General features: G+C 40.6%; 2 protein-coding genes across 2 annotated transcripts; both read left to right on the top strand.

The window, feature by feature from the left end:
• Nucleotides 1-7,926: 7,926 nt before the first annotated feature.
• LOC117657329 (olfactory receptor 2J2-like) lies at nucleotides 7,927-8,865 on the top strand. Its single transcript, XM_034405470.3, has one exon. The coding sequence runs from the start codon at nucleotides 7,927-7,929 to the stop codon at nucleotides 8,863-8,865; it is 939 nt and encodes a 312-aa protein (XP_034261361.3).
• A 6,819-nt stretch (nucleotides 8,866-15,684) lies between these two features.
• Nucleotides 15,685-17,430, top strand: LOC117658086 (olfactory receptor 5P56-like). The gene has a single exon (XM_034406218.3). It carries the CDS (start codon nucleotides 15,685-15,687, stop codon nucleotides 16,621-16,623), a length of 939 nt encoding a protein of 312 aa, XP_034262109.3. The 3' UTR covers nucleotides 16,624-17,430.
• Nucleotides 17,431-23,994: the final 6,564 nt, after the last annotated feature.

Genomic DNA, 23,994 nt, shown 5'->3' with positions numbered 1-23,994 from the left:
AATCACAATCATGGGAAAGACTGCTGATCTGACAGTTGTGTAGAAAACCATCATTGACACCCTCCATAAGGAGGGAAAGCCTCAAAAGGTAATTGCAAAAGAAGTTGGATGTTCCCAAAGTGCTGTATCAAAGCACATTAATAGAAAGTTATGTGGAAGGGAAAAGTGTGGAAGAAAAAGGTGCACAAGCAGCAGGGATGACTGCAGCCTGGAGAGGATTGTCAGGAAAAGGCCATTCAAAAGTGTTGGGGACTTTCACAAGGAGAGGACTGAGGCTAGAGTCAGTGCATCAAGAACCACCATACACAGACGGATCCTGGACATGGGCTTCAAATGTCGTATTCCTCTTGTCAAGCCGCTCCTGAACAACAAACAACATTGTTGTTTGGGCTAAAGAAAACAAGAACTGGTCTGTTGCTTAGTGGTCCAAAGTTCTCTTTTCTGATGAGAGCAACTTTTGCATCTCATTTGGAAACCAAGGACCCAGAGTCTGGAGGAAGAATGGAGAGGCACACACTGCCTCTCCATTGTGGAGAGTTTGAAGTCCAGTGTGAAGTTTCCACAGTCTGTGTTGATTTGGGGAGCCATGTCATCTGCTGTGTTGGTCCACTATGCTTCATTAAGTCCAGGGTCAACACAGCCGTCTACCAGGAGATTTTGGAGCACTTCATGCTTCCTTCAGCAGATGAGCTTTATGGGGATGCTGACTTCATTTTCCAGCAGGACTTGGCACCTGCCCACGCTGCCAAAAGTACCAAAACCTGGTTCAGTGACCATGGGATTACTGTGCTTGATTGGTCAGCAAACTCGCCTGACCTGAACCCCATAGAGAATCTATGGGGCATTGTCAAGAGAAAGATGAGAGACATGAGACCGAACAATGCAGAAGAGCTGAAGGCCGCTATTGAAGCATCCTGGTCTTCCATAACACCTCAGCAGTGCCACAGGCTGATAGCATCCATGCCATGCCGCATTGAGGTGGTAATTGATGCAAAAGGGGCCCAAACCAAGTACTGAGTACATATGGATGCTTATACTTTTCAGAGGTCTGAAATTGTTCTATGTACAATCCTTGTTTTATTGATTTCATGTAATATTCTAATTGTGAATTTGGGGTTTTCATGAGCTGTAAGCCATAATCATCAAAATTATGACAAATCAAGACTTGAACTAATAATGAGTCTATCTCATATATTAGTTTCACCTTTTAAGTTGCACTACTGAAATAAATGAACTTTTGCACAATATTCTATTTTTTTGAGTTTCACCTGTATACGTAAATATACATTTAAATCATGGTTAATGGCAAAAATAGTTCAAAATTAGAAAGCCACATGGATGCCTAGTTTTTTTTTACTCAGCGGTGATTCATCCTACAAGAAAAAATATCTTTTAAAATATCACGTTCTAGAGACCTTAAAATAAGTAGACACATTCTAAGGACAGTTGGTATGAAAGGCTACATATGTCTCTAGTTGAAAGTCCATTTCATAACAAATTGCTGGAAATATTTACAGAAGACTCTCTCCCTCACTCCCTCTCTCTCCTTCTCCCTCTTTCCCTCTCACCCATAAATATTCATATGTTGAATTGAGTTTGAGTTTATTAGATTTCTATACTGCCCTTCTCCTGGAGGACTCAGGGCGGTGTACAGCCATATTAAAACACTTAGATTTACAAAATTTAAAACCAATTATAATCGAATATATAAAAAAAATTTGGCCCACAAATTAAAACACACATACACCCATTATAAAATTCGTATTAGGCCAGACCGGCTTGCTGGAACAGAAGGGTCTTCAAGGTGCGGTGAAAGGTACGCAGGTCGGGGCTAAGATGGACTTCTAGGAGCAGCTCATTCCAGAGGGCTGGTGCCCCCAAAGAGAAGGTTCTCCCGCTGGGTGCCGCCAGTCAGCACTGTTTGGCCAACGGTACCCTGAGGAGCCCCTCTCTGTGGGAGCGTATTGGCTGGTGGGAGGTTGTTGATGGCAGAAGGCGGTCTCGTAAATAGCCTGGTCCAAAGCCATGGAGCACTTTAAAGGTGGTGACCAACACCTTGAATCGCACCCAGAAAACCACCAGGAGTCAGTGCAGCTCGCATAGGAGGGGTGTTATGTGGGTGCGCCGAGTCACCCCCATAACCACCGGTGCGGCCACATTCTGGACGAGTTGGAGCCTCTGAGTGCTCTTCAAGGGGAGCCCCATGTAGAGAACGTTACAGTAGTCTAGACATGACGTGACGAGGGCATAAATGACCGTGCGCAGGGCATCCCAGTCCAGAAAGGGACGCAACTGGCAGATCAGGCAATCCTGATAAAAAGCTCCCCTGGCTACGGTCGTCATATGTTCTTACAAAGACAGCTGTGCATCCAGGAGAACACCCAAGTTGTGCACCCTCTCTGAGAAGGCCAGAATCTTGCCCCCAATAGTCAGCGATGGAACCAGCTGACTATACCGGGATGCCAGGAACCACAGCCACTCGGTCTTGGAAGAGTTGAGTCTGAGCTTGTTCCTCCCCATCCAGATCTGGATGGCCTCCAGGCATTGGGACATCACGTTAAGGGCAGCATTGGGGTGGTCCGGGGTGGAGATGTACAGCTGAGTATCATCAGCATACTGATAGAACCTCATCCCGAAACCACGGATGATCTCGCCCAGCATGATGGTATCAAAAGTCGCTGAGAGATCTAATAGGACCAGGACAGAGGAACAACCTCTGTCCTGAGCCCTCCAGAGATCATCAATCAATGTGACCAATGCCATTTCCGTGCTGTGCCCCGGCCTGAAGCCCGACTGGAATGGATCTAGATAATCGGCTTCATCCAGGTACTGGGGAAGTTGTTGCGCCACCACACTCTCAACAACCTTCACCACAAAGCGAAGGTTGGAGACTGGGCGTTAATTCGCTAATACAGCTGGGTCCAGGGAAGGCTTCTTGAGGAGAGGCCTCACCACCATCACTTTCAACGAGGGTGGGGAAGAAGCCATCACTCAAAGAAGCATTAATAATCCTTGGAGCCAGCCTCGTGTAACCTCTTGGGAGGCCAGCACCAACCAGGAGGGACACGGATCCAATAAACATGTGGCAGCATTAAGCCTACCCAGAATCCTGTCCACGTCCTCGGGAGTCACAAGGTCAAACCCCTCCCAGATAACATTCTCAAGACCCCCCTCCATAACACCATCCGGATCTACCCAATCAGAGTCCAGACCTTCCCAAATCTGAGTGACTTTGTCATGCAGGAATTGCACAAAATCCTCAGCTCTACCCTGCAAAGGGTCTTCCCTCGCTCCCAGGTGAAGAAGGAAGCGTGTCACCTAAACAGGGCTGCTGGGCGGTTCTCAGCAGACCTGATAAGAACAGAAAAATAATTAAATTTTGCTGCTTTTATCGCCACTAGGTAGATCTTAATATGAGACCTCACCAGACCTCACAGGTGTCTTTTCTGGCACTTCATCTCTCTCAGCTCCTCAGAGAACCAGGGAGCCAATGGAGATTGGCACCAGGTCAGAGGCCCCAAAGGCACAATGTGGTCTAGAGCTCCAGCAGCCGCCCTATCCCAGGCGGCCACCAGTTCTTCAGTTGCGCCGTGACCCAGAGCCTCAGGGAATGGCCCAAACTCTGTCAGGAACCTATCCAGGTCCATCCGGATAGGTTCCGGATGAATTGATGAATTGAATTCATTTCCTGGGGACACTTGATTCATTTCATTTTCAGCTTCAATTCAGATTGATAGTGCTTTCTTCCAGGGGTTGGGCTTCAAAAATTTTAGCAAGAGGTTCTCTGCACAGTTGCTGGGTGGGCATGGCCTAGTCGGCCTCCTGCACCATGGCAGGGGGAGGGGTGTTTTTGCCCTCCCCAGACTCCGGAGGCTTTTCTCGAGCCTCCAGGAGGGTGAAAACAGCCTCCCCAGGCCCAGGAGATCCTCTGGAGGCCAGAAATGGGCCCATTTCCTTCCTGAACTTCTGGTAGGCCTGTTTTTCACCCCCACAAGCCTCCGTGCATGCCCTAGACTTACCTGCATCCAAAATGGGCTGTGTGGGGACTCCTGGGAGGGGTGGGTTGGGTGGGGCCAACCAAGAGTAGGATTTGGGGGTTCTCCAAACTGCACAGAATCTTAGCTACAGGTTCTCCTGAACCCCTGTGAACCCCCAGCAGTCCACCCCTGTTTTCTTCTTGGATTTTGTTTGACCAATGTCTCTTCCTCTTTGTTCAATGTTCAAATTTATTGGGTGCCTTTCAATTAATTTTCCCTATATATTTGAAAAAAAGAAATAATAAACACAAAAGGTTGGCTCTACTTTTTTTTAACCTTTGTGAATACATTGACATAAAGTTCTTTTCTTTTAATGAATATTTAAATGTGCCCATGAAATAAAAACTGAAGAGCTTTATCAATTTATTAGAAATAACCACAAGGGATTGGAGTAACCTCATTGGAAATAATATCATGGAATCTTGCCCTCTCCCATAGACAGTGAGGGAATAGGCCAGAGTGACATCTTAAGTCCTGGAACAGTTTCAAAGATGAACTAACTTTAGGAAGCTGGAAAACATGGTTGGTTGAGCAGGAGTTAGGGTGATGGAAAAGATGAAGCTTAGTACTGGTAAAGAAAATTTTTAAAGAATCCTTTAAAAGATCTCAAACAAAAACTATCACATCAACACCAAGAAGAATTTAATCGGAAATCTCTTTGGATTTCATCGTATCCATCAATCCAAAAATCTCCTGCCACAAACATCTTCCTGTAAATTATTACAAGGACATGACATGGTAGGGTCTTTTTATTTAGATTCTTCTAGTATATTCCACTATTATAGTTCTTTGAATATTCCACTAATGTTTCAGATTGTTTCTGAACATTACATAATAAGTTGTTGGTTGTTATCATTGGAATCGTGATGGCATCCTTCTGGTTAAGTGAGAAAGATTTTAGTGATTCTCAAAGCTAAGACTCCAATGGCCCACTTGAAATTTATTAATGGAGAGAAAAATTTAAAGGGTTAAATATTTTGACTTGGGAAAGTTGTCTTAGAATAGAACTTTAATACTGACATACTCTAAATATTTCTTGGTGGAGATAAATGCAGAGACATTTGCTAAGGCAAACTATGCAAATTGGTTTTTCCTTTTTTATCTCAGAATGCACCTAGAATGATTGTATTTTCTTAGCTTCTCTTGGCATTGATAATTTATCTGGGATTCATATTCAAGCAATATTTAGGTTATATTTGAGTATAATTTGGGTAGTTTTACCTTCTAGTTTCTTTCATTTTGGAGTCCAACCTAAGCTAATTAACCTGACTATGGAACTATTCTAAGGTTATTGTTAAAGTTATTATAAATCTGAATCAGTGCTAATTCTTCTACAATCAACAGCTATTTAATTCTTTTGAAATTTGCAAAATTTTAGTTAAAAGCAGATTAGAACTAAGGAGAAATGAATGAGTTATTATAAATCGTTCAAAAATTATTAAATTGCCCAAATTGTCTGTCTATCTGTCTCTCTCTCTCTCTCTCTCATCTGTAATGATTTGAAAGAAGTATGTGAACAATTTATCATCCTGATAGAACTTTAGGCATTCCTGATTAAACTTAACCCAAAAAATGTATGTGACACCTTCAGCTCTTGCACAAAAATGGTAGGATAGGTAATTAAAAATATCAAGTGTTATGGGTTTTTCAGGCACTGAGTTCTTTATTATCCTGGAAATAAAATCTAAACTCAATTTCAGCTATGGGTTGTTAACAAGCATTACTTCTTAGAGTTCAAAATTGTTGTTTCTGTTGTTGTTTGTTTGTTGTTTGTTTGTTTGTTTGTTTTTACAGAGGGTCAGGCAAGATATCAAGCACTCTGATATTTTTTGGAGTTCTTCTGTTTTCAGGATAATTTCCCAGGCTCTCCTTTTCCCCTTCCTTTTCCTTTTTTATAAATTAATGTATTGTGCTGATTAATTTTTAAGTCCCATTATGCTACTAAAATGGTTGTACTGTTGGATATTTATAATTCTATGTCATTAGTTAAGGAGAATAAAGATAAACAAATGAATAAAATCTCCCAATGAGGCTATGCCAATCATCTAACGATTTCTTAAAGAAGATTGGATTGAAGCAACTTCCAGAAGCTAATCCACAAAAACAGTATGGCATTTGGAGAGTGAGGGAAAGCAATCATGTTTCTTGCCTCTTCTTTACTGACCTTCTTAGTGCAGGACTGATTTGGAACATCATCTGTCTTGGCGAGTGTCATGGAGAACGTTGAGAAGAGTTGCAAATTAATGCTCACCTCTTTGTCCTCTTCAGTAGCATCTGTGAAGGCCACTCAACCTTCTCTCATGTATCCTTTGCAAAAATGTGAAGAGGCCCACTTAGTTGCTTGCTTGCCTGCCTGCTTGTCTGTTCATTTGTTTATTTATTCTAATACATAACTCTGGGGGGTTTACAGCAATGAAAAAAATAGAATAGAATAGAATAGAATAGAATAGAATAGAATAGAAGAGAAGAGAAGAGAAGAGAAGAGAAGAGAAGAGAAGAGTTGGAAGGGACCTTGGAGGTCTTCTAGTCCAACCCCCTGCTCAAGCAAAAAACCCTATACCATTTCAGACAAATGGTTGTCCAATCGCTTCTTAAAAAGTATCATATCAAAATACCATTCTGAGTACTGCTCAGTTGGCTTCTCAGAATATTTTAATTCAACAGATTAACAGCAAAACACTTTCACGAAACAATTTTAAACACATAGTAGAATATCAATATTTGTATCAGAAAGATAAAACAAAGAAATCGTACCTAGATCAACTTCCCAAAATTTGATCATGTTGCTTGAAAATCTTGCCAATATCCAGAAAAAAGGTTCAAAAAGCCTAAAAAGCAAACCTGAAATCAATAATCCATTAGTAGAGATCAGGGATTTTTCAACCCTGGTGATTCTTTGAGCCATTGTCCATGCCAAAAAGTCCCTGATGTTTATATAAAATCTAGATTTTAGAGCTTGGGCAAAAAAAGGAATCTAAATGCCTTTAATATACAATCATCAAGGTTAATTTAACAATTATATAATTTCACTCCAAACCGTTACAAAAGGACGAACTGGATTTGGAGTAATACATTTTAATTGCATTTATAACTGCAAGATGAGGGTATTTAATTTAACATTCACAATTATCAGACCACTGAAGAATATTATCATTTGTTCCAATCATTGGAACAATCCCTCGATTACAAAAATGCAACACTTTTCCAGTAAGCTATAAATGTGTAAAAATTGTGGCTCAAAATTCTTGAATTGTATGCCTAGTGGTGTTCATGGTCTTCTAGCAAATTTTAAGAACTAAACAATAGAAAATATTCAACATGCTTTTTAAAATATTTGCAGGTAATAACATATTGAAAAATAAGAGAATCTCAGATGACATCTGAAATGTTTCAGTTTGTAGGAATTAGCTTATAATGATTATGACTTTCTTGAGACTATACTCTGAAACTAACTTTCTTTCTTTCTCTCTTTTCTTTCTCTCCTCCCTCTTTCTTTCTTTCCTTTTTCCTTCTTTCCTACTTTCTCCCGTCCCTCTTTCTTTCTTTCTTTCTTTCTTTCTTTCTTTCTTTCTTTCTTTCTTTCTTTCTTTCTTTCTTTCTTTCTTTCTTTCCTTGTCTCTCACTCTTTCTCTTTCTCTCTCTCTCTCTCCTTCCTTCCTTCCTTCCTTCCTTCCTTCCTTCCTTCCTTCCTTCTTTCTCTCTTTCTTCCTCCCTCCCTCCCTCACCCCTCCTCCTCCTCCTCCTCCTCCTCCTCCTCCTCTTCTTCTTCTTCTTCTCTCCCTCCCTCTCTCTGTCTCCCTCCCTCCCCCTCCCTTCCTTCCTCCTCGTTTCCAAGAAATTATATTATCTTTCATTAATTTCATTTCATTTCAGGCAAGATGATGCCAAGATGGTGAGTGAGAATGTCACCTCCGTCAAGGAGTTCATCTTATTGGGACTCACCAGCCACCGAAGAACACAGCTTTTTCTCTTTGGGATCATCCTTCTCATCTACTTGCTTACAATTTTGGGGAACTTGCTAATCATCATCCTGGTGCAGGTTGATTTCCAACTCCACACACCCATGTACTTTTTCCTCAGCAATCTTGCAGGGATGGAAATTGGCTACGTTACTAGCACTTTGCCCCAAATGTTAGGTCAACTTTTGACTGGAAATGGAGTCATTTCCTTAGCACGATGTGTGGCGCAGAGTTACGTTGCTCTGACCATGGGTAGTACAGAATGCTTGTTGTTGGGAGTCATGGCTTATGACCGCTACATAGCCATCTGCCATCCACTGACATATGCCTCTTCCATGGACAGGATGCACCAGCGACTGCTTGCCGCATCCTGTTGGACCGTAGGTTGTCTCTTCTCAGTTGTATATGTTGCTTTCATCTTTCATCATCCATTCTGTAGCCCCAATCACATTAACCACTTCATTTGCAAACTGCCTGTTGTGCTAAGACATGCATGTGATGACACTACTATAACTAAAGCCATTGTTTTTGGGTTATCAGCGTTTATTGTTCTGGTTCCCCTTTTAGTCATCCTCTCTTCCTACGGTTTAATTCTATATTCTGTATTGGACATGAGGTCAACTACCGGATGGCGTAAAGCTTTCTTCACATGTGGCTCCCACCTTATGGTGGTCACCTTGTTCTATGGTACCGTTATCTCTATGTACATCATCCCCCATTCAGACACAGGTCAAGATCGTGATAAGCAAATCGCAGTCTTTTATGTTGTGGTGACACCTCTTCTGAACCCCATTATTTATACTCTGAGAAACAGGGAAGTCCATAAAGCAGCGCTGAAAATGCTGAAGGACTTTGGCTTTATAGCATGAGCATTCTCATCTTGCTAAATAGATTTTTAGGATGGGGTGGGGTTGTTCATTTAACTCTAAGGGGTGTGTGTTTGTGTGTGTGTGAGTGAGTGAGAGTGTGTGTGTGTGTGTGTGTGTGTGAGAGAGAGAGAGAGAGAGAGAGAGAAAGAGAGAGAGAGATAGAAAGAGAAAGAGAGAGAGAAAGATAGAGAGAGAAATAGAGAGAGAAAGAGGGACAGAAAGAAAGAGAGAGAGTAAGAGTGAGAAAGAAAGAGAGAGAGAGAAAGAAAGATAGAGATAGAAAGAGAGAAAGAGAGAGAGTAAGAGTGAGAAGGAGAGACAGAGAAAGAGAGAAAGAGAGAGAGAGTGAGAAGGAGACAGAGAGAGAGAGAGAGAGAGAGAAAGAGACAGAGAGAGAGAGAGAAAGAGAAAGAGAGAAAAGAGAGAAAGAAAGTGAGAAAGAGAGAGAGAGTGAGAAAGAGAGAGAGAAAGAGACACACAGAGAGAGATAGAAAGAGAGAAAGAGAAAGAGAGAAAAGAGAGAAAGAGAGAGAAAAAGAGAGAAGAGAGATAGAAAGAGAGAAAGAGAGAGAATGAGAGAGAGAGAGAGAGAGAAAGAGAAAGAGAGAAAAGAGAGAGATAGAAAGAGAAAAAGAGAGAGTGAGAAAGAGAGAGAGAGAAAAGAGAGAAAGAAAGTGAGAAAGAGAGAGAAAGAGAGAAAAGAGAGAGAGAGAGAGAGTGAGAAAGAGAGAGAGAGAGAGAAAGAGAGAGAGACTGTGAGTGTTGAATTGCAGACTATGAATATTATAAGATGAATTATTAGTGATTTCAAATATGCTGGAAAATATTGGGAATGTTGAGGAAAAATATAATGGAAGAAAATACCATATTCTACGAATCTCACTTCTAAGGAAAATCCTTCCCCCCCCTCTTTTTTTTCTTTTTGATATCCAGATTAAAATATGGAGGTTCAATCATGAAAACTCTGCAAAAAGAAAATTTAAATGGGTTTGGACTTCTTTTGCAGATAAGGCAGGTCTTCCTTATTCGTCAGATATATACAATGCAGAAAACACAAACCAAAAATTATTCAATCCATTTAGTCCTGGAAGAAAATTCCAGAACATTTCTCCCATGATCCCACTTGTAACAGAGTGTGTGATCATCACAGAAAGAAAGAATCCAGATTGGCTCAAGGTTGACTCTGCCTTCCATCCTTCCGAGGTGGGTAAAATGAGGACCCAGATTGTTAGGGGCAATATGCTGACTGTGTAAACTGCTTACAGAGTGGTATATAAGTCTAAGTGTTATTGCTATTTGTACTAAAATATATTCAGTCCATTTATTAAAGGTAAGGATAAAAAGGTAAAGGTTCTCCTTGCATATATGTGCTAGTCGTTCCTGACTCTAGGGGGGATGCTCATCTCAGTTTCAAAGCTGAAGAGCCAGCGCTGTTTGAAGATGTCTCCATGGTCATATGGCCGGCATGACTAAATGCCACAGGTGCACAGAACACTATTACCTTCCCACCAAGGTGGTTCCTACTTTTCTACTTGCATTTTTACATGCTTTTGAACTGCTAGGTTGGAAGAAGCTGGGAGAAGTAATGGGAGCTCACCCCATTACGCGGCACTAGGGATTCGAACCACTGAACTGCCAACCTTTCGATTGACAAGCTCAGCATCTTAGCCACTGAGCCACTGCATCCCTTGTCCTTTTATTAATCGGGCTCAAAATACACTATGGGATAGTCTTTACAGATAGTCTTTCAAATTACAGTTATAAGCCATGCCGGTCACTAAGTGGGTAACCATATAACCACATACAATTTCATGACCATTTTTGTGCAGTTATTAAGTGAATATCAAGGTCATTAAGCAATCACTGCCAATGATTCACTATTAGCCATTTGCCATTTGTCATAAAGTCAACATTGAGGTTCTTTGGTGAATCCATCATCGTCAATGGGTGCTTTTTGCCAAAAACTGGAAGTAAACACAAGCAACCCTCTCCCCCCCAAATTGTAGTTATGTGACTGTGAGATTTTGCAAATAGTTGTCAATGTGGGCTGATTGCTGAGCACCCAAAATGTAATCATATGACTATGATAGGAGAACAACCACTACAACTTTGAATCTAGGTAATAAGTCGCTCTGGGGAGGTCAGACGTAAATTTGAAAGGTTGCTAAGCAACTGTCAAAAGTGAAGGGCTACCTTTCTTTTAATTATCTTATTCAAAGAACCCATCTTATTTGACTTTGTTAATCAACTACTTCAGTTCTCAAGAGATTGAGATAAAAAACGAATTATAATGAAATACAGCAAAGTTCCAGTGGAACTGGAATAACCTCCATGGAGTACACATTCATATTATTTTTATTATCTTTCGCCATCTTTAGTGCTTCCGCACACAGCAAAGCAGCAATTGCCAATATTAGGGAGGAGAAAAAAAAGCAAGGATAAGTGGCTTTGAATATAACCGCAGTTAGCTGCCTCAAGGATCAAGACATAATAACTTAGATTTACTGAAAATATACTTTGCATCAAAAAGAACAGTTGATACTATCAACTAAAAAGCCTCCAGTAAATTCCATGCAACAACATCCACCTGAGTACTTGGAGAGCCTATTAAGATACCGGTAGTTTGTCTAACCTGGATGGCTGTTTGCGTGATTTAATCTAAGGCAATTACTCTTCTGGTTTCAAAAACTTACTCATAAAATTATGTGTTCTAATTCTTCAGCCTACTACCTTTGAATGATGATGACCCTGAAATGAAGGAGTCAGAAGTAATTGGCACAGGAAAGAAAATAATATAATAGGATAACAATAATACAATTTCTCCAGTTTTTTAAGTATGTATGTATCTCTATGGCTTGTAATATGTTAAACAGGATCTTCATACAACTAGGCTTTATTCATCTAAGTCTCTATTTTCATAAGTTGCTAGTCGTTACACCAACAGGCTCCTTGCACTGAGAATCCTTTTCAAGCATCAGAAGAACATTCTAGAACATCTAAGAATCTTCCCTTGACAAGCCACCGAATTTCCAAGCTGCTTCTCCCTGTTGTCTCAATAGAAGCTGGTCGTGTGAGGTGATCCTATACTTGATGGCTGAGGGACCTTTTAGAGATACAGAAAGGTAAGGCATTTTGCCATTTGGAAGTCTGTTGATAAGAGGATAGAATCTGATTTTGTGAGACAGGAGAACATGAGGGAAGATGTTGCTTTTAATGAATTCATTGGGATTAATTCCAAATTCATGGAAATTCATTGGTATCCCTGAAAGAACTAAGCATTATGGTCAAAAGCCTGAATGACTGCTGTGACAGCTGACTGATGCTGTAGTCAGCTATGTGCTATGTGTTCACAATGGTGGTTAGTGGATGCAATCCTGACATAGTGTGGCAAAATTGGTAAGAAGGTGACGTTTCATTAAGCTAAGTAGGATAGGTTTTGTGGTCTACCAAATTTGTGGTTTTGAGCTTTGCTGCAGGACTCCTACTGGGGCTTGTCCTAGCAAGATAGTTCAAGTTTTATTGTGTTTGCATCTCCAGCAAAGTACAAAACCCAACCATTGTATAATCCAGTCACAATGTTTCCATTTTTATTTTATTTTATTTTATTTTCATTTCCAATTTATATACTGCCCTTCACCCTGAGGACTCAGGGTGGTGTACAGCCAGAATTAAGAACATGAAATACAAATATTAAAAAAACAGTTAAAATATATATAAATAAATTTGGCCCAAAAATTAAAAATCACAAACCAATTTAAAACTTTTAAAAATTTCTTCTTAAGCCAGCCTGGCTTGCTGGAAAAAGTGGGTTTTAAGGGCATGGCGGAAGGCACTGAGGTCTTGGATTCTCCTTATCTCTGGGGGCAACTGATTCCAGAGGGTAGGTGCCCCCACAGAGAAGGCCCTCCCCCTGGGGGTCACCAGCCTACATTGTTTGGCTGATGGCACTCTGAGGAGGCCCTCTCTGTGGGAGCGCACGGTCGATGGGAGGTCGTTGTTAGCAGCTGGCGGTCTCGAAGATAGCTAGGCCCTATGCCATGATGCGCTTTAAAGGTGATGACGAACACCTTGAAGTGCACCCGGAAGACCACTGGGAGCCAGTGCAGCTCGCGCAGGAGCGGTGTTACATGGGAGTGCCATTCTGCTCCCGTCACTACTTGCGCTGCTGCGTTCTGGACCAGTTGGAGTCTCCGGGTGCTCTTCAAGGGGAGCCCCATGTAGAGAGCGTTGCAGTAGTCAAGGTGAGAGGTGACAAGGGCATGAGTGACTGTGCACAGGGAATCCCAATCAAGAAAGGGCCGCAACTGGCGAATCAGGCGATTATCAGTCATCATTTTTGCATGATGACTGATGATCTCTGCAGTGGATGTCCAGAAATTCAAGCTTCTGGCTTCTATAGTTGAAGAATGAGATGCCCAGGATTTTCTGTCATTCTGCAGGGTTTGAAGGGATCTGTAAGAGTTAAGCAGCTTTAATCTTGCCAATGTAACTGGATGGGTTGAGTGAAGATGATGCTTTTACAGAACACAGAATAGAGGAGTTAGAAGGAATCTTGGAGGTCTTCTGATCCAACCTCCTCATCAAGAAGGAGACCCTTTACCATTTTCTTTTTTTGCTTTAATTTATATGCCGCCCTTCTCCAGAGACTCAGGCGGCTTACAATGCGTTAAGCAATAGCCTTCATACTTTTGTATATTTATACAAAGTCAGCTTATTGCCCCCCACAATCTGGGTCCTCATTTCACCTACCTTTGAAAGGATGGAAGTTTGAGTCAACCTTGAGTCTGGTGAGATTTGAACTTGCAGTAATTGCAAGCAGCAGATGTTAATAACAGTGCTTTAGTCCACTGTACTACACTACTACAGGCTCTTTTACATTCCAGACAAATGGCTGTCCAATCTCTTTTTAAAAACCTCAAGTGATGGAGGACCCACAATTTCTCACGACAGGCAGCTGTACTGATTAATTGTTATCACTAATAAAATCAAATGACATAACTTTTGATAAAGTTTCTTTTACAATTCTTTAAGTAAGTTACACCCAAATAGATAACAGGCATGTGAGTAGGATGCAAGAAAAGCTACACGTAGTAAGAAATAGTATGCAATGTTTCTCATTTCTCAGCCAGCTAGGTTTAGTTACCTTTCTTGACTTTTCTTTGGAATTTCTAGTTTCTGCAAGTATTAGTCCTTCTTTAGACATGAAAGCCAGCTGGATGACTGAACCAATCACTCACTCTCCTCCAAAATCATCTCACAGGGGTGTTGTGGAGAAAATAAGAGAAGAAAGAAGTATTCAGTGATGTTGTTAGTTGCGAAGTTGTGTCTGACCCATTGCAACCCCATGGACAACATTCCTCCAGACCTTCCTGTCCTCTACTATTCCCCAGAGTCCATTTAAGCTCACGCCAGCTGCTTCATTGACTCCATCCAGCTACCTCGTTCTCTGCCGTCCCCTTTTTCTTTTGCCCTCAATTGTTCCCAGCATTAGGCTCTTCTCCAGTGAGTCCTTCCTTCTCATTAGGTGGCCAAAATATTTGAGTTTCATCTTCAGGATCTGGCCTTCTAAAGAGCAGTCAGGATTGATCTCCTCTAGGACTGACCAGTTTGATCACCTTGCAGTCCAAGGGACTCGCAGGAGTCTTCTCCAGCACCGTAGTTCAAAGGGCTCAATTCTTTGGTGCTCAGCCTTCCTTGTAGTTCAACTTTCACAGCCATACATTGCAATTGGGAAAACTATAGTCTTAAGTATATGTACTTTTGTTGGCAGAGTGATGTCTCTGCTTTTTAGTATGCTGTTGAGATTTGCCATGGCTTTCCTCCCCAGGAGCAAGCGTCTTTCTTGGCTGTAGTCCCCATCTGCAGTGAGCTTGGAGCCCAGGAAAATAAAATCTGTCACTACCTCCATTTCTTCCCCATCTATTTGCCAGGAATTGAGAGTGCTGGGTGCCATGATCTTAGTTTTCTTAATGTTGAGTTTCAAATCAGCTTAATGAGATATTTTATTTATTTGGGACCCAACTTTATTATTTATTTTTTTTACAAATAATTCAATTCAAGAATCTTATCTTATTAGATAAAATTGCTGAATTGTATTATTTGTAAAAAAAAAAAAAGTTGGGGTACAAATAAATAAAATATCTCATTAAAAATGCTTGAGAAATTCCACTGGCATGGAGACAAAAAATACCCATGTCACTTATTTGTCTAATTTTAAAAAGCATTCTAAAAAGCAGAGACATCACCCTAACAACAAAAGTGCCTATAGTCAAGGCTATGGTTTTCCCACTTGCAATGTACGGCTGTGAAAGTTGGACCGTAAGAAAGGCTGAGTGCCAAAGAATTGAGGCCTTTGAACTATGGTGCTGGAGAAGACTCCTGTGAGTCCCTTGGACTGTAAGGCAATCAAACCGGTCAGTCCTAGAGGAGCTCAACCCTAATTGCTCTTTAGAAGGGCAGATCCTGAAGATGAAACTAAAATACTTTGGCCACTCATTTGAGAAGAGCCTAATGTTGGGAAAGATGGAGGGCAAAAGAAGAAAGGGATGACAGAGAACGCGGTGGATGGATGGAGGCTCTGAAGCAGTAGGTGTGAACTTAAATGGACTCCAGAGGATGATAGAGGACAGGAAGGCCTGGAGGAACATTGTCCATGGGGTCACGATGGGTCAGACATGATTTTACAACTAGCAACAACAAAAACAACTGCCTACAATAGTCTTCTATGGATATCCAATTTTTTTTTTAAAGATTTATCTCATTTTCAGGGATTTTCACTATCTTTCAACAACTTCTTTAATCTTACAGGTAGTAAGCCAGATGGGAGCTGAGAATTTCACCTCTGTTAAAGAATTCATGTTGGTGGGACTCACAAGTCATCGAGGGACCCAGCTTCTGCTCTTTGGGGTGCTCCTCCTCATCTACTTGCTTATTCTTTTTGGTAACCTGCTGATCATCATTTTGGTGTGGGCTGATTCCCAGCTACATACACCCATGTACTTTTTTCTTAGCAATCTTGCTGCGATGGAGATTGGGTTGGTTACCAGCACGCTGCCTCAGATGTTGGCTCATCTGGTCACCAGGAATGGAGTTCTCTCCTTAACGCGTTGCATGCTGCAAGGTTACATTGCATTGAACATAGGCAGTGCTGAAAGTTTGCTGTTGGGTGTCATGGCCTATGACCGTTACTTGGCCATCTGCTCTCCCTTGTTGTATGCTACAGCCATGAGCAAGCTCCACCAGGTCCTGCTTGTCAGCACATGCTGGATCATTGGCTTTGCATTTTCCATGATTTATGTCGTCAGTACTTTTCATCATTCTTTCTGTGGTCCTAACCTCATTGACCACTTCATGTGTGAACTGCCTATTGTGCTGAAGCTTGCATGTGGTGACATAAAAATGACTAAAGCCATTGTCTCTGGTCTATCAGCATTCATGGTTTTCATTCCCCTTTCAATTATCTTGTCTTCCTATGGATTCATTCTGCATTCTATATTGAACATACGGTCAACTGCAGGAAGGAGTAAGGCCTTCTCCACTTGTGGGTCCCACCTTACCGTAGTCATCTTGTTCTATGGCACTGTTATTTCTATGTACATTATCCCCCACCCAGACTCAGGTCCTGCTCACAACAAGGAAATGACCGTCTGTTATCTAGTAGTTACTCCCCTGCTTAACCCCATCATCTACACCTTGCGGAACAAGGAGATTCATTCAGCAGTGATCAAGATGGTGAGAAGATGGCGCTTAGAGCAATGAATATGACCCTGGACATCTTGCTGGGCTGGTGTTTTGTTATGTTTTCTTTCAACTCAGAGAGGCTGACTATAAAAATAATACCAGACTGTTTTAACTGTTCCTGCTCTTTTGTAAGGATGATGAGGTGGAAAAGCAGGCAGGAAAATAGACTGGAGTAGAATGGAATGGAATGGAGTGTGGAGTGTGGAGTGTGGAATAGAACAGAACAGAACAGAACAGAACAGAACAGAACAGAACAGAATAGTTGAAAGAGACCTTGGAGGTCATCTAGTCCAACCCCCTGCTCAGGCAGAAAACCCTATACCATTTCAGGCAAATGGTTGTCCAATCTCTTCTTTAAAACTTCCAGTGTTGGAGCATTCACAACTTCTGGAGGCAAGTTGTTCTGAGGCAGGTAAACCCAAATACCAGTAAATTGATATCAAAGGATGGGTAGATTGACCTTTAGTTGTTTGTATCTCTGTCACAAGATTAGGAAAGTACCAACTTCTTGCTAAATGTACTTGTATGCTTAATGACCTTTGTATCATATTATTCTGTAACACAATATTTGGCACGTGAGGAATTCTGAAACTAGCAGATGGTGTAAGATATGCAAGATATAACCCTATATGGAATATGTACCGAAAGATAACTTCTTTTTATATCCTGTTTTGATGTACTGTATCTTGATACATATAAGGAAATGTAAAGCATCAGTAGAACTAGAATTGCAAAACCTATAAAAGATAGACTCTGGGCGCAGCCCAGGGTTCAGACTTTGCCAAACTATTACTCTGAAGCTTTGCTAGCAAATAAACCTGTGTTCTCCAACTTTTGTGGTCTTGCCTCCTGATTTTGGGAACATGGATTTCCCGCAACAGTTCCACTGATTAATTGTTCTAATTGTCACAAAATTTCTCCTTAGTTCTAGGTTGCTTCTCTCCTTGACTAGTTTCCATCCATTGATTCTTGTCCTGCTCTCAGGTGCTTTGGAGAATAGCTTGTCTCTCTCTTCCTTGTGGCAACCCCTGAGATTTTGGAACAGTTCTATCATGTCACTCCTAGTCCTTCTTTTCATAAATCTAGACATACCCAATTCCCGCAACCATTTTTTATATGTTTTAGCCTTCAGGCCTTTGATCATCTTAGTTGCTCTTCTCTGAACTTTTTCCAAAGTCTCAATATCTTTTTTTGTAGTATGATAACCAAAATTGGTTGCAGTATTCTAGGTGTGGTCTTACTAGGGTTTTATAAAGCAGTATATTTGAGATTCAGGTTAATGTCAAGGTTCCAAGTAATACCCCCAATGAAAGGAGACTCCGAGGCTTGAAGTTCCTCAAAGTTCCTTTTTATTAGAGATGTCATATTGGCACATCTGGGAAAACCCAAATCTGAAAGCTTCCAGGTTTTTCCCTGTCAGGGCATTTATTAATCCCATGTTTGGCTCTGGGACTAATTACCCTGATTTAGATTAGAGGAGATGAATCGAGGCTTATTCCTTGTTGCAATAATCTGAAAAGAAACGCGAGAAAGGTTTCTAATAAAACTCATTTATTTGTTATAAAGAAAATAAAACACCTCACTAACTAAGAAAAGTTAATTGTTACATTTTGGCAAGCGAGGTCTCCTGCCGGTCCAAGCTGGACCTTGCTGGCAGGAGAACAAAAGAAAGAGTGTGTGAAGCAAGTGAAGGAATGTGGGTGGATGGACATGCGTAGTAGCTTACTGATAAGGAACTTGGCAAACTACAGTAAGTCTATTAGTCCAAAAATAATGAAGCTCAGCTGGGAAATAAAATAACGCAGTGACATTCCCACCCAAAGGAAAGTTCAAGTCTCTTCCCAGGACCCACACGTCCATCACATGGCCAATCAAACCATTGTCTGAACTTGAGATACGTCCCCATTCCAACCCTCCAGGTGCAGTGCAAGATGTCCTTGACTCCCTGAGAAAGGAATGTTATTTTGACTATATATCACCCTTGCTCCATACAATCCCCCCTCCCAATTTCCCACAGTAGTAAATGTGACAGGCCTGAAGGCCCAATGCAAAAGATTGCTTCCAAACCTTACATGTGGCATTTATTGACAAAACATGAACATATCCCAGAAAAACAGGAACATGTGAGAAAAGAATTCAAGATTTCCCTGTCACGATACTTTTTGGTGTAAGAGAAAGAAAGGGGAAATGCTGTTAGGTTTTCAAGATATAAACACTCCATATCAATAAAGTAGAGTTCTAATATTTCTTGTAAACTCCGTTCCTTCTCTTGGCCCTCATCAAAGGAGTGACAAAGAGATGTGACGAAATGATTTTTGTGCTTTTGAGTAAGTCTTGATTCCTGGTGATTCCGTAAACAAGTCCATGGAGTTTTCCTAGCAATATTTTTCACCAATGGTTTTCATTGCCTTTTTCCTAGGACCGAGAGAAAGCAACTCCTTTCTCATCCAGCTAGCTTCATGCCAAAGGTTGAACTAGAGCTCACAGTCTTCCAGTTTCTAGCCTGATGTCTTAATCAATACACTTAACTGGTTCTTGATGAAATGATAAATTTCTCCATTAGTACAATTCAAATAGTCATTTGGACACTTTCTCATATGGAAAACAGGTAAAGAACTAAACTAACTGATCTGAGCTCCATGAATTTGGATCAGAGGTGATATCCAGCAGGTTCTGACCAGTTCTGGAGAACTGGTAACCGAAATTTTGAGTAGTTCAGAGAACCAGTAAATACCACCTCTGACTGGCCTCATCCCCATCTATTCTCTGCCTCCCGAGTCCCAGTTGATCAGGAGGAAATGTGGATTTTGCAGTAACATTCCTCTGGAGTGGGGAGGGAATGGAGATTTTCCAGTATCCTTCCCCTGCCATGCTCACCAAGCCAGGCCACAGAACCAGTAGTAAAAAGTTTTGAATCCCATCACTGATCTGAATAAATGTTAAAAGATGGTTATGGTTATAGTATAAGTATGGTAAGAATTTCTGAATTATTTGGGCTAAAAACAACTTGATAGTTGCAGAAAGTAAGAAAAAGAAAAAGAAATAATACACATTAAAGCATATGAAAAGAGAGAAATGCGATCCTTGTTAAAATAAGCCTGACATTTTGTGAAATATCTCTAAATAGAACCAGTTAATATTTAACATTAATTGTTCATTCAATATTGTTATATAAAATTTGAATTTTTGTCAACCAACATTTACACTGAGTATAATATTAACATAATTTTCTACTTCTCCAGTTAAGATTGTACTTCCAAAACAACGAATGTGACAATTGGTATAATCTTAGTACTATACATTTAGAATTATCATTTTGAAGAGCTGATAGATTTTAAACAATTTGTCTATTCTCAAAACAAAACAAAATTATAGCACTATCAATCAAATGCTAAATATATTTCATCTCAGTAGCAAAGTAATTGGAAAAAATAACTTTCTAGCCTCAAAAATAAAACCCCCACCTTAATCTACATCAAAACAAAATGGCTACCTAAATAGTGATATGAGATAATAGGAATTAGTTGAACTGAATGTTTCTAATACCATATTGTTTTTTGGAGTAGAGTAGGGGTGTTAAACTTGCATCATCACAGCGTCGTCACATGATATATCATGACTTTTTCCCTCTTTTCTAAACCGGGTGTGAGTGTGGCCATAGCATGATGCATCCGGCCTGCGGCCCATGAGTTTGACAGCCCTGGAGTAGAGTTTCTCGGGAAGAAAGGCAGACTGAAGACAGCTTCATGAAAAGCGGAGCCAACTTTTGCAGCAAAGTTTGGCTCCAATTGAAAAAAAGATGTGAAGCTGAAGAGAGTTCCAAACTGCTCTCCGTACAAATGTTTCCCATGAAAAAAATTGCATGATAGCAGTGTTTCAATATTTGAGGGGCTGCCACAAAGAAGAGGGGTCGATCTATTTTCCAAAGCACCTGAAGCCAGGAAAAGAAACTATGGATGGAAAGCAAACAAGAAGAGAAGCAACCTAGAACTAAGGAGAAGATTCCTGACAGAACAATTAATCAGTGGAACAGCTTGCCTTCAGAAATTGTGGGTGCTCCATCACTGGAGGCTTTTAAGGAGATATATTTGTTTTAAACGGTATAGGGCTGTGATGGTGAACCTATGGCAAGCATGCCCAAAGTGGCACACGAAGCCTTGTTGCCCAGCACATGTGGCCTTGCCTGTTTGTCTTCCGGGTTTCTGGCACATATTCATGTGTGACGATCAGCTGTCCTTCATGTGTGCAGCAGTGCAGAAAACTGGTGTGGACATGCATGCCAGACAGCTGATTGTCTGGGATGCATTCTTGCTAGAACCCGGAAGATCGGTTTTTCCAGAGTGTGGCCCTGATGAGCGCAGCCCTGACGAGTGTGCATGTACGATGTTTCTGCGCTCACTGGTATAGGGTCTCCTGTTTGAGCATGGGATTGGACTAGAAGACCTCCAAGGTCCCTTCCAATTCCATTATTCTGTTCTGTTTTGCAATGGTCTCTGGAAAGTGGGAGAATTGGGAATGGAGAAAATTTGGCATAATTGCTCCAGCTGCAAACAGAGCCTTTACAAGGGTCACTAATTTTGTACTTTCCTTGGTGCAACTTTTGGAAATTGCCTATTAACTGCTTTAAAATTAGGGACCTTCAAAATGTTCCAGCCTTCAACATGGCTGGAAAGTCATTGTGTGAATACTGTCAATGTTTAATACAAGAAAATGAAGATGTATTTTTTAAGAATTTAAAATAAACAGCAATACATTGTACTGAGTTGATGAGGTCCTAAAAAAAGGAAAAGTTGAAAGAACAAAAGGTGATGGGTGAACTAATATATGGATGTGGGGGTAACAACTGTCAGTCATGGTAAATCAGGAAGCAAGGGGGTTCAAATGGTTACAGGTTTATGGCATACTAACACTCACTAGAAGAATGTAAACTGCTAAAGATCAAAGCAAATTGGCAGTAGATAAGAGTCCATGGAATTCAAGGCGGGATGGATTTAGTTCTCTTGTGAATGCAGAGGGACTTGGCTTGCTTGATTCCTGCTTGACTCCTTCCCCGAGTTTAGCTTGATCATCTCCTTACAACAACAATTGCAAGAAAGGTTAGAAAACTTGGTGAAAACAACGGTGTTGGTGTAAATTAATGTGTTGTTTTTTCTCTCTTTGTTTCCTTGTCTCATGATTTACTTTCCTTTGGTTTATTATTCCTTTGCTGATTTTTGCATAACATAATAGTGCTTAATCTATAAGGGAATACTGTGGTGGATAGGTATTTATATTTATTAGAAGTAGTATATCAAACACCCTTGAGAGATAAGGAGTTGCACATTTATAATGAACTACAGAAAAGTGCAATAGGGAGTGTAGCATTCTCAAGGGATCAGGTTGACATCCTTTTTACTTCCTTAGGAAAATTTCTACACATCATGATACGTAAGACAGAGTGATGCTTCAATAGAGTGCTATCTGAAGTTACCATGTGAGTTGGATAAATTTATTTATTTATCTATTTATTTTTATTAGTCATATTTCTATGCTGCCCGCTCTCCGAGGACTCTGTGTGACTTACACCAAAGACAGTATACTAAATAGCATATTGCCCCCAACAATCTGGATCCTCATTTTATGCACCTTGGAAGGATGGAAGGCTGAGTCAACCTTGAGCCGGTGAGATTTGATCCGCTGATCTGCTGAACTAGCAGTCAGCTGAAGTAGCTGCAGTACTGCGCCACCTCGGCTCTGCGCCACCACGGCTCTTTTCTAAATCTCTAAATCCTAGAGAAAGATTAAAAAAAATTTTTGGGGTGTGTGTGGAGCAATTGTTAAATCGGTTGAGTAATTAGAACATAGCGCAAATGCTTACTTCACCATTTATAGCAACATTATTTGCAGATGTTGGATTTGTTTTCGGTCCGATGTTCTAATGTTCCAACCGAGACCAAGTTTTCCCCTATTCACCTTTCCATCTCATAGGTGGTTGACCATATGACATGTGAAGTTATAATATGCCATTTTTTTTCAGGCCCATATATTGCCATGCATGTGTAGGGAATGTCCCAATGTCCCATTCATATTTCTGTTTTGTTGCCACTTTGGTAATCTTTTAAAATTAGTTCTGCAACAGATTTCTGGATTTTGGGTTTGGCCCCTGGTGAGATCTTCAGTATGTACCTCTCCATCATATGGTATGCAACTTCATTTAGAAGTCCCTTAGTATCTTCATTCAAGGAACTCAGATGAGGATCATTTCATGACATCTATCTGGTGGTTGCTAGTTTTGATACAAATCAACACCTTATCTCAAAAATGAGGATCTACCCAGCAAAACATGCTATGAACGCAGTCTAACCTCCTATTGTGTGTATATGATCTCATTGTGGTATTTATTTATTTATTGTTTGTTTGTTTGTTTGTCAAGCATGTACAAGATAATAAGTACAGGTATGAACATAATCATGAACAAAGGAAGATAAATGTGGACAGTAAGACAGGGATGGTTAGGTACGCTGGGGCGCTTATGCACACCCCCTTTACGGATCTCTTAAGAATGGGGTGAGGTCCATGGTAGACAGTTTAAGGTTGAAGCTGTGAGAGTTAGAGGATGTAACAACAGACTCAGGTAGAGCATTCCAGGCATTGACCACTCTGTTGCTGAAGTCGTATTTTCTGCAATCAAGTCTGAAGCGGATTACCTTGAGTTTGTATCGATTGTTCGCCCGTGTATTATTGAGGTTGAAGCTGAAAAAGTTGTTGATAGGCAAGATATTGTAGCAGGCAATTTTGTGTACTATGCTTAGATCAGACCGCAGGCAGTGCAGTTCCAGATTGTCCAAGCCCAAAACAACGAATGTGAGAGTAGGTATAATCTTAGTACTATACCTTTCAAATTATCATTTTGGGGAGCTGATAGATTTTAAACAATTTGTCTATTCTCAAAAAAAAAAAAAAAAAAAAAGATAGGTGACTAATTTACTGGTTGTACTCACAAAAGATGATTTTCAATGCACAGATAAACCCCTTCTCTCCCATTTCTTTGCTTAATGTTCATGATGTTCATTCATTCTAACATTGTAAATAATGCATTATTTGTTATTTATATCCAAGGTTATACTCTATGCACAGGTTCACTAAAAATGAAGTTGCTGCCACAAAATGCAACCTTTCCATATAAACATATGAATGATGCCTGCAGAAAATCAAACTGGAAATCTGGATTCTTTGAAAGAAGATGAATGTTCTCATTAGAATATAGGATAACAGAGTTGGAAGGGATCTTGGAGGTCTTCTAATCCAACCTCCTGTTTAGGCAGGAAATCCTATACCAGTTCTGACGAATGGTTGTCCAACATCTTCTTAAAAACCTCCAGTGTTGGAGCATTCACAACTTCTGGAGGC

The sequence above is a fragment of the Pantherophis guttatus genome, chromosome 4, assembly GCF_059756535.1.
Source record: "Pantherophis guttatus breed Tessera chromosome 4, ASM5975653v1, whole genome shotgun sequence".
NCBI classification, from domain to species: domain Eukaryota; kingdom Metazoa; phylum Chordata; class Lepidosauria; order Squamata; family Colubridae; genus Pantherophis; species Pantherophis guttatus.
The sequence above is the reverse complement of the archived record's forward strand: the minus strand, read 5'-3'. Positions and strand labels throughout refer to the sequence as shown.

Coding starts and splice junctions, on each gene's coding strand:
- LOC117657329 (XM_034405470.3), top strand. CDS start 7,927: ATGGTGAGTGAGAATGTCACCTCCGTCAAGGAGTTCATCTTATTGGGA.
- LOC117658086 (XM_034406218.3), top strand. CDS start 15,685: ATGGGAGCTGAGAATTTCACCTCTGTTAAAGAATTCATGTTGGTGGGA.